This window comes from Mauremys mutica, chromosome 1, assembly GCF_020497125.1.
Source record: "Mauremys mutica isolate MM-2020 ecotype Southern chromosome 1, ASM2049712v1, whole genome shotgun sequence".
In the NCBI taxonomy this organism is placed as follows: Eukaryota; Metazoa; Chordata; order Testudines; family Geoemydidae; genus Mauremys; species Mauremys mutica.
Genome location: NC_059072.1, coordinates 171,274,434 through 171,293,705, shown reverse-complemented (window position 1 = coordinate 171,293,705; position 19,272 = coordinate 171,274,434). Strand labels below are relative to the sequence as shown.

Sequence of the window (19,272 nt, the reverse complement as noted above, 5' to 3'; positions counted from 1 at the left end):
CTCACTAATATCTTAGGACTGACATGGCTACGACTCAGCAAAACTAAATACCAACCCTTGAGGTGGAGCGGACATGGATCGGGGTGCCTGATCTTGCTGTTCTACTAGGTCAGAAGCTTGGGAATATTGGAAGGATGATTGGTCCTCAGGAAGACATGTGTAGGAGTTTGGGAACCAGAATGGTTGGGGCTAGAAGAGGGAAATCGGGATGACCCATGCCCTTTCCTGCCAGATTTTGCATAGAATGCATGGCAAGAGCAGCAGTGGAGGAAAGGCAAAGGAAAGTTGAACTGGTCTGACCAAGGAAGAAGCAGAGTTTTGCCCTGGGAGTGGCAACCTATGGCTTCTCTGGAGCAACTTGTGGTGCATTTCCTGTTTGCTTGAGGCATGAACAGATCCCTTGTTGGGGTTCCCCAGAGAGCAAAAATAATGCACAGTACCAAATAGTGGAGCTCTCACTCGTGGTTGACTGCAAAATGTCTGCTGCGAGAATCCGCAAGCACATTTTGCTTCCCTGAAAGATTGGCTGTTGATAGAGTAATTTGACTGCTGATGCGCCAGTTTCAAAGGTGGACTGCTTCTGCACACAAGGAGGCAGATCTCGCTCCTCCCTGCTTGTAGATGTCATAACATTGTCTGACATGGTGAACCTGGATGAAATGAAGAAAGGATTCACATGCTTTCCAGACTGCTTGCAACTCCAAGACATTGATGTGCATTCTGGACCCTCAAGAGGTCCAGGTACCTTGTGCTGTGTGGCTGTTCATGTGAGCTCTCCAACCTAACAGGGATGCATCTGTAACTGAGGTTCTTCAAGATGGATGTTCCTGTGGGTGCTCCTCTTTAGGTGTCTGTGCGATTTCAGGTGCAGGAGCAGACACCTAAAGTGGAGCACCCACAGGAACACTCCTCGAAGAAGGGACTCCCATGCATATCTGATGAGGATTTGTCTATCAAAGCAGAGAAAATACTCGTTGACTGGAAATGTCACCAGGAGGTTCATGGAATTGCAATTTTGATAATATACTGACTGCAGCTGCGTTTGAAAGCAACGAAGATGGAGTCTTCTGACTGTGATGACATAGATGCATGAGGCCATATGACCTAGGAGAGAGAAACATGACTTGACCGGTACTTGAACATTATTTGTGACATGGGCGATGATAGTTTTCAAGGCCTGGAACCTGTCCTTGGGCAGATATGCTCTTGCAGTGATAGAATTTGAGGTTGTCCTGATCAAGTGCAGAAGGAGGAGGAGGGTCCCCATTTTGGGTCCAACTGAGGACTCATGGTCTTTTCCATGAAGTATCTGTGGAGACAAAGTTCCCGCCCTTCTCAGGTGTGGCTGGAGAATGATTAGCAAAATACTGCACCTCGCCATGATGTGGACTTCCCCAAGGTAGTACAGGCAGCGCTGGTGTTCATCACTGACCAAGAAGAATCGCAGGCAGGAAGCAGAGTTTGACACCTGAGCATAGTCTGGCACTAATCTAACACTAATACAGCTATAAAACACTAACTGTAAAAACTCTTAAAACTGTTATAACTATTTATGAACTATGTTGTTATTATTTTGTAGAATGAAGCCAAAGCCATGGACACTGAAGGTTCTGACCCGGACTATGTGGTGGTGAGAAGGAACTGGAGAGGCAGACAGTGTGACCTGCCCTTTATTCCCTCAGACAGAGGCATGAAGTGAGCCAGAGCACATGCACAGACCAATGGATGCTACTTTCAAATTCTCCAGCTCTGAATGCATGGTGTGTATGCAATACAATGAGGACCAGCATTTGAAGGAGAAAGCAGTGATTCTTCATTAGGATCTTTAAATTTAAGACAACGGTGTTGGTAGTTAAAGTTCTTCTATACCTTCGGTCCAAACCTCCTCTTCTGCAAAGAAAATTTCCGTCTCAATATCTTAGAGATCTTTGAATATGTCAGTGAACTAATGGATAAAGGATAAATGATAGTTCATTTCAGCTTCCAAAAATTCTCTGACAAGATCCCTCATAAGTTAGCACAGAAAGTCCACATGGTCATAGGGTGAGAAAGTAAATTTTGTCATGGTTCAGTAACCGACTAGGAAACAAAGTCAAAAGTAGAATTAAATGGCTGATTTTTCTCATGGCAAAAGGTTAACAGTAGAGCGCACCAAGGTTATATACCAGGGGTCAGCAACCTTTCAGATGTGGTGTGCCGAGTCTTCGTTTATTCAACTTAATGTAAGGTTTTGCGTGCCAATAATAAATGTTAACCTTTTTAGAAGGTCTCTTTCTATAAGTCTATAATATATAACTAAACTATTGTTGTATGTAAAGTAAATAAGGTTTCAGAAAGTTTAAGAAGCTTCATTTAAAATTAAAATTAAAATGCACAGCCCCCTGGACTGGTGGCCAGGACCCGGTCAGTGTGAGTGCCAGTGAAAATCAGCTCGCGTGCGGCCTTTGGCACCCGTGCCATAGGTTGCCTACCCCTGTTATATACCAAGGCCAAGAGTTTAAAATATTTGTTAATAGTCTGGAGTAGGGAGAGAGGTGAGTAATGAGGAAAAAAATATAGTTCATACAGAGTTATATAGATTAGTGAGAACCACAGAGGACTGGGGAATTTCACATGGACCTAAACAAACTAGGTTACTTGGCAGCATTACGGCAGGTGAATGCAATGTCAATAAATCAAAGAAAGGCACACTGTATAGAAAAAAAAAATCAAGAATACTCTTACAACTCCCAAGGGTCTAAATAGACTTAACCTGCTCATGAAAGGGGCAGGGATGTCCTTGTTGGCCACTCAGTGAAGATCTCTACTCAAGGTAGATATATGGTTAAAAAAGGGAAATGATGATATCAGGATGCCTAAGGAATAGGATGGCAACTAATAAGGTTTTATATAAGAGCATTGTATACATCACTTGTGTGGCCTCACTGAAACAGTGGGTGCAGTACTGGCCACTACATCTCAAAGAAAGGTCTATTACAGAATGCAAAGGGGTTCAGAGAACAGTGATGCGAACGGTCAAGGGCATGGAAAAATATTAGGATTGTTTACCATAGAAATAAAAGGAATAAGAGCAGACATGATAAAATAAATTAAATAATGCATGGAATAGAGAAGGTAGATTGGGAACTTCTGTCCTCCCTGTCTTATTACACAAGAACAAGTAGACATTTAGTGACAATATCAGACAGCAAATTCAAAATTGAATTAAGGAAATAACTTTTAACACAACCTGTGATTAGATTGTGAAACTGATTGCCTCAAGAAGTTGAGGCAAAGAATGTTCACTTTTAACAAGGGACTGGACATTTATATCAATAAGAGTATCAGTTTTCATAATTAATACATTTTACAAGACACTAAGCCTGGATGCTTAAAGCAATCTCAATGAGATATCAGGGTGAGACCGAAGGAGGGGGGGGGGAGAAGGGGCAAGAGGAGAGGGAGAACAAAGAAGTTTTCATCAGGCTTACAATGTTATCCGTCTTACAACTAACAGCGGAGTCTATAACTCCAAAATTAAGGACCTCATTATTTAGCTAAGGTAAAGGAAATGCCTTTTTTTTGGCAGAAATTTTCCTCAGGCAATTCTTGAACAAAAACTATAGAATGTGTGACCCAAGTGTCAAAGTGTTCAGTGTGACAATTGAGTCTTCTCCTGGTGTCCTATCATTCCAGTTGTGCTCATACAAAACCAAGATGAACAACATCTTGTCCTAAATCTCCATCATCCTTTTCTCCCCAGTTCACTTTAATAAGTCTTGTTGCTTTTTAACCCAATTTATTTCAGTGATTCTATGTGAAAGAAAAAAAAACAAAGGTCTAACAGATCCCTCATCCCTTATTTAAGGTACAAGACAGTCACGTTGGTCTTTTTCTCCCTTTAACACAACTAGAGTTTTATTTCAGGCTCTCCCAACTGCATCTTCTCTCTCTCTCTCTCTAACCTCGTTGTAGTAAAATGAGCAGTCAATATTCGAACAGTAGCATCTTGTGTATCAGTTTTCTTGCTTTATATGGCTGTAAGTTAAGAGGAAGGAATTACAGAAAAATTTCAGCCAATAGACTGAATGTGTGAACTATTTTACAAACCTGTATCACAATGGAGCTTGATATGGTAAACCTTTAACATGAACTTGATTAAATACTATGGGTACTGAACTCGTGAACTGAAGCCCAGATCAGAACACTCCTAGAATGAAACTCTAGGTACAGTGAAGTCAGTGGTTTTTCTGTCATTGACTTCAATGGGACCAGGATTTCACTCCTAGACTTAGATGTTCAAAATCCACATCCAGCCTCAATTCTGAGGCTCATAAAACCTCTACATTTTATGGGGTGGTTGGGTTTAGTGCATTACATGAAGTGAAATACTAATATTTCCCATTGAGGATGCTTTCAGTAATGAATGTTAAAATTAGTTGTATGTATGTTGCCTAATACAGAACAAACTTTTCTAGTAAGTGAAGTCATCCAAGTATGACTGACAGCAGAGTTGACTAGTTCAATTATGACAAAGGTACTCAGTGGCCTATGCCTGCCGCCCCATCACAGAAGCCATCATTGTAAGGAACCTCTATTACTGAAAGACCATACACTAGGTTAACAGGATGGCGACTCCTGTGGTTCTTCCATGTCAGGGGGCATTATTAATTCATCTGCGTAAGGAAGCTTACGTGGACAAACCATTAATACTTCTAACAATGCAGTTCTGTCCCCATCTTTTCAGGTGCACTAGAATGTTCTGGAGCATAAAATAACCAACTACCATTTATGAGTTATTTTGCTTTAGAGCAGCTACAGCAGTTTTGTTTAATATATGCCAATTTCAGAAAATTACAGCATTTCCATATAAAAATTAATGTATTATACGCTGAGAAAACAAATAGCTAATTAAAATTAAACCTTTTAATACTTCAGTAAAATAGTTGTTTCTTTCACTTAAGTTTAAATCAACAACTTCATGTAGCAGAAATCCAACATTAGTCAATTCCCATTACAAGGAGCTGTACATCTAACAATGAAGTAATATTGTAAGCAACATAATATTAGTTAGCACATACTTATTCTGTTTTGAAATGTTAAAATTACTCATTCACCTACCTGAAGAATGACATCTTTCTGAGATACAGAGAGTGCCCTTTCCTCATATGAAGGTGGTGGTTTGTGTGTGGGTGGAAGATCAATCCTGCATAAAGAGATTATACAGATTGACTTAGCATATTTATGAAGACCAAATGAACAGTAAAGTCAACCTTCTCCACAGTTAATACCTTCACAGAAACATTAACCAACTCAAAAATGCCCTGGATACATAGTCTACAGCTTTTGTTTCCTCTCACCACTAATAGATCTACAATGAAACTGAGTTTTGTAAACATAACCTATTGGCAACCACCAATTACATGCCCCTTTATAGTCTTTAACTCTAGTTAGTTAATCTTCATATGGTATGCATTCTTTGTAATCAGACTTGTATAAGAGATGTTTACTTTGAATAACTGTCTGCAGTACAGAAAAAAGTACAACTTATCGAAACAATGGGAATTATTTTATTTCTCTCTGTTTAGTTTAAAATTATGGGAAAGACTTCAGTGTATTAAGAATCTTAACTATGAATACTCAAATGTTAGAGATTATTTCTAGCTGAGGCCTGACCAGACAGGAGTAATTAAACACACACAGGGAGACCTCATTCTTTGGAAGACAGGATTAGGCAGGTAACAATCATTGGACTGAAAACAGGACATATGCACTAAATAAGTATATAGGTCAGTAAACTAAAAAGAATGTCTTAGTGAACTAACCTAAGAGGGAGAACACACAGGGAACTATTTGTTGTGAGCTACATAAGGGACAAATAAGCTAAGAATGTAGAGATGAGATAAAGAGGAAGTCGAACCATGGACAGAGCATGGATAGTATGTGAAGTCCTCAGTTAAGTCCCATCTGACTAGTACCTCATGGATTCATTTTTGTTCACTTAATATTCATGATGATCCCACGAACTTCAACAGCAGTTAAACATCTGAGCCTAGAGTTTTGTTTTCTATGTTACTGTAGTGTGTAGTTCAACTATGAACAAGTGCAGCAGCAACCACCTACGAATGAAGATATGATTTATTGCAAATTTTCTACTCTATCCAGATAAACCTTTTGAAGGGACCTTGATTTCCACCAGATGAATCCTTGGCACGTCAAACTGAGCACCAAGTAACTGAGAAACTTTTGAACATTTTGTTCCTTGTGCCTGGATTGGTTAAATATTTTAGTTTTTGATTAAGTATTTCATATGTAATGTTCCTGGGGAAAAAAAAACAGCCACCCATTTTTAATTTTTGTATATAATCAATTAATTTCATTTGAGGTACCCAGATAATTCCTTTAAAATTCACTGGGACCCAACCTTATTGCATAGGACCTTAGCACAACATTGTGTGGGCCAAACAGATTATACATTTTTATAAGATTTAAAGTCACCTGTATTGATTTATATTTTAAGTTCAGTTTGTTTCGTATCTACTTAGATAAAAACAACCTCTATACAGTATTGTCTACTTACACACTTATAAAATGACGTAAACATGATGACAAAATGCTTAATGAATCGTCCATTAGTATATTGTGTTGAAGCAAGCCACGGGCTTTATGAAATGCTCTGGTGGCCTGTGTACGGCCTGCAGGTTTGGCACCCTCATTTAATTGGCACCAATTTACATAATACAGCAGTTTAAGACTATGTAGATAGCTGATTTAAGAGTTTAATCCAAATGAAAGTCAAAGAAATTTAAGCTACATATCATTTTAAGTGGTTAAATTTGAGTTGGAGAAGTATAAACTAAAGAATGAGGAAGATACGCATTGTTGTTTATTGTCACATGGTACCTAACCATTTAAGTCAAACAGCAACTTCTGACTTCTTAGCACCCTGTTTATATTAACTTAAATTCTATTGCTGCTTTTCCCCTTCAACATGAAATATAGTTCAACAGCAGAGTTGCAAGACATAAGGAATTCCCTTCATTTTTCAGCTCTCTACTTATTTAGCTACATTAATAAGTCAACTAAGTTGTCTTTAAGTCTTGTAACAGTGACAAAGCTTTAAATTAAATTTAGACTCTTTACATACATTTTAGTTGATATTCTTTTGCGTAACAAAGCCATACATATGTGTATGTTTGTTAGAAGTCCTTAGTTTAAGTTTGCTTAAATTCTATTTTGTCTTTTAAAGCCTACCTTCTTTTTAAAAACTTCTCATATGGGTATACTTTTGTGAGATAGTCACATCAATCATTGTGTGGGCCTAACTCATTTGGAGTTGACCTAACAGTTGTCACCTCCTAAAATTTGCTTTCCTAAAAATCCAAAGTCATTAAAATACTATTTTGGAGAAAAGGGGAACAGAAAATAAGGGGAAAGAGTGAAGTGATATTGATCGACACGTAGCTTTTAAGTAATAAGAGCTGCTATTTTCAAATGAGACATTCACCCAAATATTAAGTTAACTTCAATGGGAGTTGGGTACCTAGTTTCCTTAAGCCCCCCCAAAAAACCTGCCTCTAAGGGCTGGTCTACACTACCACAGTAAATTGATCTAATTTATACAACTTCAGTTACGTGAATAACATAAATGAAGTCAATGTAGCTGGATCCACTTACCGCGGTGGCTACTCTGCGCTGTGTCGACAGGAGATCAGACCCAATAAATCAACACTAGCTGTATCGATTGCAGCAGTGCCAATCTACCAATAAGTGTAGACATGCTCTAAATGTGCATCTTCTAACCCCAGGGTCTTCCCTGACTATCAACTTACCTGTTATTAAACCCATACATTTAGTCTCATTTGGAACAAATGGTTGAAACGATAATGAAAATATAAGAAATTCTATCATTAGAATGTTTATCAGGCTGGTTATTTTTTATGTTGAAACTAATTTACTGTTACCTCATGCTTTATACTTCAAGGACAACAACTTTTTTCCTTACTACCAGTTACCTTTAAAGACAACCTTGTCCCTTCCTTTAAGCTTTGTTAGATTTCTATCAACTCCTAAATGGAAACTGTCTATTATTTTTTCTGATATAACAATTGTTACAACATTAACTTGCAACAACTGTTTTTAAAAACACTAACAGATTATAGGTTGAATATAGGTTTCTTTAAAAACTAAGGTAGCATGGTTATGCAATTTACTTCAACTTACTAAGCCACACAGTGTCTTGAAGCATTTTTAAATCCATTGTAGTTTTAAAGATGATAAAACTATATGTAAGAAAGCATAGGCAACTAATTTATGGAGTAGGCATTTCCAACCTTTTTTAAAGTGAGTTTTTCCAGTACTTGTTTGCAGTAACTCTATGACAAAGAACTGATTTTTTTTTTAAAAAGGTATCTTCAGAGTACCTCTATAATTTAAGGATGTGTCTGTTCAATTACCAGCTATATTTGTTGCATCTGAAGCGCACAAACAAATCCTTGTAGGCATTTTTTCTCCAATTTAGGAATACTCCCAGGACAGCTGTTTCACCACCTTATGAGCAAAGCTCCCAAGTGTATAGGAGTTATTTTTACATGCTCTAATAACTGGTTTGGACCACATTTTCAACCATGTACTAAAGTTTCCTTTTAAGAACATGAAATTTTCAGCCTAAAAGCTGGTTTTTCCTCATTTTACGTACATAATCTCAGGAGATGTAGTTTTAATCTTAACTATGACACTGCTCCTTCAGTGCTGTTATTTCAGAGAACATGTAACTGCCACTTGGAGGTGGGGAGGTTTCTTAATTTCAAACTAGGCAGCCTTAACTCTGCTCCTCCTAGGGATCACAGTCTTATCACCCTCTAACTGCCATTCTTCACATAATTTTTGCACTTACCTATCCACTACTAGTACAAGTTACACCAAACATCCATAATTTCTACTGTTGGAGAAAAAACCTGATAAATGAAAGCGCAGAAAGGTGACTCAAGGAGCCAAGGTAAATTTGAGATGTGCCGTTTGCTATGTAGCTGTGGCAATAGTAAGTTGTATGCTTGTGGGTAGGGATAAATGTTATTTACTGTTAGGTACATTAATTCTTTGATTTTTGTTTGTTTGTTGTGTTTTGTGTACTAACTTTAACTGCTTCACCAGTCTTTTATATTTTAGTTGTAACAGATGTTAAAAGAGTATTGTGTACTAGGGCACTTTAAAAAATAAACACAAACCTTTTTTTGCCTTGGAAACAACCATGCTTTTCTAGGGAAAATATACTTAACATACTTAAACTAACTATGCTGTTTTTTTCTTTTTATAAATCCTGGTGATTCCGCATTGTTCAATTTCTCAACACCACTTTTGGGTTCAGAGACTGACTGTAGCACATACTAAAGTTTTGTTTCTTACAAAGTAACTATAGCATTTAGGCAACTACAAATACAGCCAAATACTTCATGCTTATTGTTTCTAGTTTAAGAAATTAAGATACTTACACTTTGTCAAGGTAGGATGGCCTTCTTTTCTTTGGAGTCAATAGCACTGTCACAAAGATGGTAATGATAAACAGAGCAAGAACTGCTCCAATTACAGCCCCCGCTACAGCTACAGAAGATGTCTGTTTAAATGGCACATCTGTAATGTAATGCACCACAGATTATCCTTTCCAGGTATTTTGTGTTTTCCATCCTCACAAAGCTAGTTATTTAAGCAACATTTTGAAAACTATCATATCTACTTGCATCATCATGCAAAAGCTGTTTTTATAGTCTAAGATGCTCTTTCAAAGTCTTCATAATCAATGCCATCTGCCCAGCTCTCATTAACTATTCTTAACAAGATAGTTTGTAGATATAAAGAAAAGGTAGTTTATGAATAAACAAGCTCTATTTTACGCCTTTGAGATTAATAAAATCAGTGAAGAAAACAATACAGTAACAGCATGCTTGTATTACTATTTCAAACTTAAAGGGACAGTGCAATATACTCAGGTGGCAGCTTTTTTAAAAAACAAACGAACGATTGAGGGTTGCAAAAACTGGGACCAAGCAAATTAGTTTTAAAGAAAAAAAATAAACAGACTGCTGGCAGCAAACATGCAAAAATACTAATAAGTTAATACTTACCAAAACCACTCAATACCATGTCATCGCCAAGACCGAATGCTTTTAGGAAGCATTAAGAATTTTCAGTGCATGTCTTATTTTGACCAAGTTTTAATGAAATTGCTACTCTAAACAGACTTCTAGAACATTTCCTTTGAGATTTCAAGCAACTCCCAACATTAAATATAAGTACTTTATGTGATAACTGACCATAGCTACATCACTGCTGACTTTAATTTCAAATACATGTTTATATCAGACTTAATAGATTTTATCCATTTATTAATAGTTTCAAGTCCTAACTGCTACAGTTGTTCTCATCTCCCCCCAGTATTTTAGATGTGGTTGGAAGCTTCAAATGGAAGCTTTTCAATTGCAAACACCTTGCCATGTGCAAACTGGTGATTTTGCCCAAGTTCAATAATTGTTCTTCACAGTAAGCATATCAAAAGGTATCAGCGCTGGAAAAAAACTTCCATGAAATTTAGAGGGAAAGGACAGGAATTCAAAATTTAACAGTAAAATATAGCTAAATGTGAGCTTTGAGATCTGGGATAGTTAGTACTAGTTTAGAAAAACCAGTCACTATTAGTGAGCTGAACAGTAAGTGTAGACATGCCCTAAATGTGCACCTTTTAACTGCAGGCTCTTCCCTGACCATCAGCTTACCTGTTATTAAACCCATACATTTAGTCTCATTTGGGACAAATAGTAGCACTTACATATTTCATTATAGTTTCAAGCACTGATGTTGAAACCATACTTTGTTACTTCATGCTTGTTTTTAATCCAAAAAAAACCACACCCTTTTTCCATCCGCTTGAGTGGATTATTTTCAAATCAGCCAGACTACACTCCCCATAGGAGCATCCTTCCAGTTTAATATTCCACACCGTAGAATTTTACGGCACCATTTATTTGGGCCACTACAGTGTAGTTAAAGCTATTAAAAAAACAAAACAAAAACAAAAAAACTTCTGATGCAGCTGTATTATAGAGATCATTGTTTCAAGTTTGTCTCCTTATCTCTCACAAAGAGACTGTTGGTCACTTTTCTACAAATGATAGGTCACCTCTCTCAAGTCTCTCTCCATATGCATAAGCCTCATATTATTAAAAAAAAGCCTACCAAACTGAAAGTCACAATGGTACAATCTAGATTAATTTCCTCCCAAGGAATGGGGCTTCATTTTCTACTTCAAGCCTGAGGTTTCCTCTGCTACTTGCCTCTTCTAACCACAAGTGAACTGGGCACATTCACAATATACTAACAGCCAAGTTTAAATCGCAGTATGTCTAGAATGCAACAGAACAGTATTTCAGAAACAGAGCTTGTCAGTTTGATTTTGGTTTTATGCACAGAGCCAAACAGCCAACTCATGTGCAGGCACTAATCCATCTGAAGCTGTGGATACCATGCATTCTTTTGAACTTCAACTGTCAAATACCTGAAACTGTGACAATCTGGCCTTTCAGCTTTTGGCCATCCACTATCCCACTGGCTTTTTACAGCCTTGGGCAGACTATGATATGCAAGCTTTCATTCCAGTTTCCCAGACCTCCTGTTTAGCTTCAAGTTCTATTGCTACGCAAGACCTGCCTTCACATCTCGTATATTACCTGTGTACAACTTCCCATGCTTGCTTGGGAGTGTACCATCTGCGTCTACTGCTTCTAGTCTGTAACTCATGAACCCCAAACTAAGACACTCTGTTAATCTTTTGTTTCATCCTCATTTTCCTCACCTCTTCGCTATTCAGTCGATATCTACTTTTCATCTCAATTCTGTCCCCCCCTCAGGTTCTCCACCTGTAAAGTCTACGGGTAGCTCAATGACTGACAGGAATAAGTACTCTTTCATACCACAAAAGGGTCATTATTTTTACCTCAAGGTTTATCCTAATCTTCAAGACTCTAATTAGCTTTAACAGTTACTCCCCCAACCTGAACGACCATGGTAAGGTACCGGTCTAACGGTTCAGTCTTCATTACCCAGATGAGTGGACTGTCTCTGCAAACTCCAAAGCAACATTCCAAGGCTAAGATTCTATTTTTAAATGTGCTGTAGAATCAGGCAACAGTGAGATGCAAATTCTAATGGGACTGACAAGCACTAGGATGGAACCAAGGACTTCAACAAGAGAAAGTAAGATGCTACTGCTGAAGTGCTAATCAGACTTGATAGAATTCTTTGCATAGGAAACTATAGAGCAACAGTCATCAAGACAAGTATTTTAGCCAGCCCCACATGAAGAGTACTTTCTCTGGAAAGCTTAAGGACCCAAGTTCTGCTACAATTCCACCTTCAGGCACTTCACTTTAAAAACTCCAGAGCTCTGATCAATAAGCTTCACTACTTGAAATTCAAGGGTTGATATTTGACACCCACACAACCGGCCAGAATAAGGTACTCTTGGTGAAGAAAGGGTAACAGAATAGCCATTAATGGTTTTTAGTTTTGTCTCCTAGCTATTTTTGCTGTCAATGACCAGATTAAAAAAACAAAAACACCTAATTATTGTAGATGAACCCTATCAAATTGACATGACTGAACCCATGCCAGAGGGTATCCAGGATATTAGTACAGTGCAATTGGTCAACTTCACAAGCAATAAGTCTTCAACTATTATCTTTTTGGGAAGAAAGCTATTTGATGGAAAGATTTCCAAAGACACCTAACATACTAATACATTGTACTGTACATTCCTTGGACTGGGATTTGACCTTCTCCTGGAGTTGGCCTTTCACAGAGGAATTTGTTTTTTCCCCTCACTACTTTAAGTTGTCTAGTAAAGATCATAGCCACTGGGACTGAAAGGCTGCAGGTGGAAGGAAAAAAAAACAGGATGCTGCTTTTTAATCCCTTGCAGTAAAAGTAACCATTTGAACAATGTGAATATGACTTCACTGAGGGAGTATTTTTCAGCCTTTGTATATTTGCAGGCTTTGTTTCATTTTACAGAGTGAGGGGATATACAGAGTGACGACCAAAATACAAAAGGAGCGCTTAAAGACGATAAAGTCATTGCGGAGAAACTAAATGGATTCTTTGCTTCAGTATTCACGGCTGAGGATGTTAGGGAGATTCCCAAACCTGAGCTGGCTTTTGTAGGTGACAAATCTGAGGAACTGTCACAGATTGAAGTGTCACTAGAGGAGGTTTTGGAATTAATTGATAAACTCAACATTAACAAATCACCGGGACCAGATGGCATTCACCCAAGAGTTCTGAAAGAACTCAAATGTGAAGTTGCGGAACTATTAACTAAGGTTTGTAACCTGTCCTTTAAATCCACTTCGGTACCCAATGACTGGAAGTTAGCTAATGTAACGCCAATATTTAAAAAGGGCTCTAGGGGTGATCCCGGCAATTACAGACCAGTAAGTCTAACGTCGGTACCGGGCAAACTAGTTGAAACAATAGTTAAGAATAAAATTGTCAGACACATAGAAAAACAAACTGTTGAGCAATAGTCAATATGGTTTCTGTAAAGGGAAATCGTGTCTTACTAATCTATTAGAGTTCTTTGAAGGGGTCAAACAAACATGTGGACAAGGGGGATCCGGTGGACATAGTGTACTTAGATTTCCAGAAAGCCTTTGACAAGGTCCCTCACCAAAGGCTCTTACATAAATTAAGCTGTCATGGGATAAAAGGGAAGGTCCTTTCATGGATTGAGAACAGGTTAAAGGACAGGGAACAAAGGGTAGGAATTAATGGTAAATTCTCAGAATGGAGAGGGGTAACTAGTGGTGTTCCCCAAGGGTCAGTCCTAGGACCAATCCTATTCAATTTATTCATAAATGATCTGGAGAAAGGGGTAAACAGTGAGGTGGCAAAGTTTGCAGATGATACTAAACTACTCACGATAGTTAAGACCAAAACAGATTGTGAAGAACTTCAAAAAGATCTCACAAAACTAAGTGACTGGGCAACAAAATGGCAAATGAAATTTAATGTGGATAAATGTAAAGTAATGCACATTGGAAAAAATAACCCCGACTATACATACAATATGATGGGGGCAAATTTAGCTACAATGAGTCAGGAAAAAGATCTTGGAGTCATCGTGGACAGTTCTCTGAAGATGTCCACGCAGTGTGCAGAGGCGGTCAAAAAAGCAAACAGGATGTTAGGAATCATTAAAAAGGGGTTAGAAAATAAGACTGAATATATTATTGCCCTTATATAAATCCATGGTACGCTCACATCTCGAATACTGTGTACAGATGTGGTCTCACCTCAAAAAAGATATTCTAGCACTAGAAAAGGTTCAGAAAAGGGCAACTAAAATGATTAGGGGTTTAGAGAGGGTCCCATACGAGGAAAGATTAAAGAGGCTAGGACTCTTCAGCTTGGGAAAGAGGAGACTAAGGGGGGATATGATAGAGGTATATAAAATCATGAGTGATGTCGAGAAAGTGGATAAGGAAAAGTTATTTACTTATTCCCATAATACAAGAACTAGGGGTCACCAAATGAAATTAATAGGCAGCAGGTTTAAAACAAATAAAAGGAAGTTCTTCTTCACGCAGCGCACAGTCAACTTGTGGAACTCCTTACCTGAGGAGGTTGTGAAGGCTAGGACTATAACAATGTTTAAAAGGGGACTGGATAAATTCATGGTGGCTAAGTCCATAAATGGCTATTAGCTAGGATGGGTAAGAATGGTGTCCCTAGCATCTGTTCGTCAAAGGATGGAGATGGATGGCAGGAGAGAGATCACTTGATCATTGCCCGTTAGGTTCACTCCCTCTGGGGCACCTGGCATTGGCCACTGTCGGTAGACAGATACTGGGCTAGATGGACCTTTGGTCTGACCTGGTACGGCCGTTCTTATGTTCTTATGATATTTTGGCACTATTGGTTCGCTATCTGATCCTGCTTTTCTTAAGAGCCTCCACAAGCATGTGTCAGATATGTGGAGTGGCTTGCCATGGAGTCATGTTGACCCGGGTGAAGAGATCAAGTGTTGCTTTAATTGTTACTATTACCACACTGAATTCCCTGGTGTTATTCCCAATCGCTCACACAACAAAATGGGAAGCAACAGATCAGTGGATAGAGTGGCAGGCAAGGAGCCACTGAATACATATTATTGGGACAGTGATAATCACAGGGTCATTTGTGGTGCTAAGCAAGTTTATTCCTAGAGCTTCGCTCCATTCTAGACACAAAATTCCTAGAAAAAAAATAAAGTGATCTATTCTCCAGGGGATTCTTGGTAGTCAGTGTGCTGATGAGGAATGTCTATGGCAGGAGACACCTCCTAAACCATGGGTTCTCAAACTGGGAGTCGGGACCCCTCAGGGGGTTGTGAGGTTATTACATGGGGGTTTGCAAGCTGTCAGGTTCCACACCAAACCCTGCTTTGCCTCCAGCATTTATAATGGTGTTAGATATATAAAAATGTGTTTTTAATGTATAAGGCGGGGTCGCACTCAGAGGCTTGCTGTGTGAAAGGGGTCATCAGTACAAAAGTCTGAGAACCCCTGTCCTAGACTGTCTGGTTAGTTAAGCAAAGAAGGCAGCAGGAAGAGTCTCAGAGGCAAATACAGAGTAACAAACTCCATCACACTGCACTGGTCAGAAATTTTGTTGAGTCATAACTTCTGTCAGAATGAGTTAAGTCATCCAAGGAACTGCTTTTGCTTTCAAGAAGGTAATGTGTCCAAATACTTAATAAACATTGTTAACTGTTCTCTTAACTGAAATTCTCTTAAGTTCTCTTAACTTAATTATTTTAAGTGACTAATTAACAAACTGTCCTTAAGTATCAACCATGCTAATTACTTAAGTTTCTCTATATACGCTATTTTGAAAGGCAGTTAAATATGTAGAGCAGGGGTAGGCAACCTATGGCACAGGTGCCGAAGTCGGCACGTGAGCTGATTTTCAGAGATAATTTTCAAAGTACTAGTGACACTGAAACAATTCTAGTTGAAGGCTGATTGTCACCAAAAAATTTTTTTTAAAACTTAATGTACAATATTTGGGTGGGAGCTTTAGCTCACTATTTCAATGTCTTTCAATCAGTTCTGCACACTACCTGTATTCAAGAACTCAATTTAACAGCAGAAGTTTATTTCACACAACAACTATTCATACTTACAATCAATTCTCTATTTACAGCAAACATACATCAAGTAAGAAACACTGCAACTTTTTTGGAGTCTTAACTACCACCAACCTCTTCAGTTTAAAAATTTTAACTCAAAGTTTAATAATTTAAGATGGTGAAGAACACCTAAGAGTATAGGAAATACCCATCTCTAAATCTCAACTTGTTACAAAAACCAAAACCTACCAAAGGCCCAAATTGTCTCACATGGACATCAAGTTTACAGTTAAGGTTCTCTTAAGTTAAATTATCTCTCAGAGACAAGTTCTATATATAGTATCTGATCCACTTACTTCAGTGGGCTTTGGAGTAGACACTTGTGTGTTATAAGAATTCATTTGCATGAGTTTACACCTGAGCATGACCCCCTTGCTATTGTGCTAAGTTGAGACTTTGGTCAATTAGTTTAATATACATCACACATAACTCTCAATTATGAACCTAACTAGCCTTAGGAAACCGTTTTAATCTTTATATGAATTTACTAGTCTATCCTTCATTTTTGAATGCATGCAGTCATTTGGAATCACAGACTACTGTCAAAAGCCTAATACAGATACCGTATTTATTGTAAAGCTCTATTTAAATACTCTGTCATTTTGCAGTGTTTTTACTACTAAAGTAAACATTCAAACAAACAAGTAGCCATTAAGCATCCTTAAAATTCTGGCCCAAGCTTGTAAAAATTTTATTTGTGTGGCACTCTCCCCTCTCCCCCCATCCCCACCCCCGGCGCCCCACCAAGTTTTTTCATTTCTGGACTTCAACATTAAGGCAAGTTTTCCTGGATAAGAGTTTTTAAACTCATGCATGTCAAGTTGAGAGCTTAAAATATGAATTTCACCACAGAACTGTTTATCACCTCTAATTTTTACAATTTAACTGCTGTCAAACTAGATTCTGAATTAACTTCATTCAGATTCCATTCTATTCATTTGCAAAGCTGAGGTAGTGAACCTACTACTGAAGAAGAGGCAAGGTTGTTCCAGCTCTTGAAATTGACTTCCAAGCATGCAATTTCATTTCTAGTAACCATCTCCTTCTCCTAGCTACAAGACTGCTTACTGTTTTAGTCAACAGTTCCACTTGTTTATTTGCAACAAAGCAAACCAATGCAATACAAACAAACCCAACTGAGTAATACATACAACTGCTGTTCTGGGGATTCCACAGTGTGCTTGTACAAATTATTTTTTAACAGCATTAAATAGCAATATTTATTTCCCTACTTCCTTTATTTTAAATAGCACTTTTTTTACGTTAACGCTTTTCATAAATATGTTTTAAAAAAAAGTATGCTGAACTGTTAAACGTGGTGATGTAATCACAAAAAATTGTAAAAATTTGCCCTTTACCTTTTAATGTTCTGCACACTATGTTATGCTGTATTCTACTAGAATCTTAAACTTGTATATCTTAGCTATATTAACGCCATTCGTTTCCCCCATACACTTACAATTTATATCTAATTGAGACCTAACCTTGTATTTCCCAATCCCCAGTGAAAACTTTCCAGGCATCATCTTATTTCTAGTTGAAAGTTCTCTCTCTTTTTAAGTTCGAGAATCAGTTTTTGATCTCATGTAAAGTACAGGACTATAACTGACAAATTCTGTATATAGACTAATAGTACTTTTTGGACATGAACTGTAGCGTAAAAAAATGGTTCTCAAAAATCAACTACAGGACAAACCCTTCCATATATTCATTGTTATTCCTCTAAAACTCCTTCACTGAGAATTCTAACTTTTTCAATGCAACATGTTTTCTTTAAAAGTTACCACTAACTATGCACATCATATTACAGGAAGGCTCATTAAAACGAAGAGGTGTTCAATTTTGTGTAGAAAAGTAAAATATATCTTTGAAAAAACAGATTTAAGCAAATCCATGTTTTTGCATGGTAAAAAATTACTTAAGAATTGAATTTACCTTAGATAAACTTCAGCTTTGAGACCAATTCACTTGTTTTTGTCTAATATACATAAAAACCCCATATGCTTAACAAAGATTATACTTGATCATAGTCTCAGGTAAACAGTTTTTAAATCACAAAGCCAAGACAGTTGCTTTTTAATTCTAACGTTGTATGGTAACTTTAATTTAGCACTTGGTTCTTACATGTGCTGTAGACGAATAAAGCATTATGCATCAAAATTCCAATATTTTTTCAAAGACAGTAGTACAGCATTGAAAAATCATAAAGCAGCTCAGATACATTTAACCCAGATTTTTACAATATCAAAAGCTTGAAAATCAACTTCAAAAAGCTTGTTTTTCCTCAAGTAAAAATATAAACAACCTGAAAATGATCAACTAATGAATGGAACTGTATGAATCAAGTTAAGGTATCAGTGGTTACTACACATACCACTCCTTCCGGGAGATTACTGAGCCATCTACATGTGACACAAAGTCTTCTTCATTGTCATCATAACATTCGCCAACCATGTACTTCATTCCCAGTGTTCCTCCTTCATAATAATCCATTGGTCTTTCATATCGTTCTTGGTACCTGTTAATATTGTCTACATTGTTCCACTCTGGTTTGTCTGGGTCTTCTAAATAATCTTTTGATATTAGACTGTTCACTGGATGTTTTATTTCTTTTTTTATACTGTCAGGGTAAGAATCCACATCATCTGATTGGAGAACATCTATTTGAGACTCTTTTTGCATATCTGATGGTGGAATGTAGTTCTTAGCAAAGTAGTCACCACGGAACGTCCGTCTTCTCCTATAGCAGATAATTCCAACCAAAACACTTACAAGTATCAGAAAGAGAGCCCCACCCACTGCACTAGCGATGATGATACCCCAATTGTCTTCCTGCATTGCTGGCAAGGTTGATGTTGGAAAATGTATTAGTTTTGGTTCTGTTGCTAAACCTGTGATGCCATCAGTTGAAGGATGCCATGGAACCGTGGGTGGTCGTGTAGTAGTAGTAGGAGGATCTAATGGAAAGAGGAATAGGGTAGACAAGACACAGAAAAGGCAAAGAATGTCAATGCAAGCTAAATCAGTAGAGGGTTTATAAGTAAGCCAAGTTGATGAATATGTAACTACGTTGT

The 19,272-nt window shown here is 37.7% G+C and overlaps 1 protein-coding gene across 6 annotated transcripts in view; it reads right to left on the bottom strand.

Annotated features, from left to right (window-relative positions):
* The window catches only part of NECTIN3 (nectin cell adhesion molecule 3), a 196,960-nt gene that overhangs the window by 26,124 nt on the left and 151,564 nt on the right, over positions 1-19,272 (bottom strand). For 2 of the 6 annotated variants that reach the window (XM_045001874.1, XM_045001877.1), the window contains exons 6-7: positions 9,471-9,609; positions 5,101-5,185 (exon numbers count right to left, since the gene is read on the bottom strand). In XM_045001874.1, the coding sequence (XP_044857809.1) occupies positions 5,101-5,185; positions 9,471-9,609 (224 nt within the window). Of the gene's footprint in view, positions 1-3,951; positions 4,018-5,100; positions 5,186-9,470; positions 9,610-17,266; positions 19,156-19,272 lie in introns of those variants that run through there. The other 4 variants (XM_045001873.1, XM_045001871.1, XM_045001876.1 and 1 more) reach the window with 3 other exon arrangements.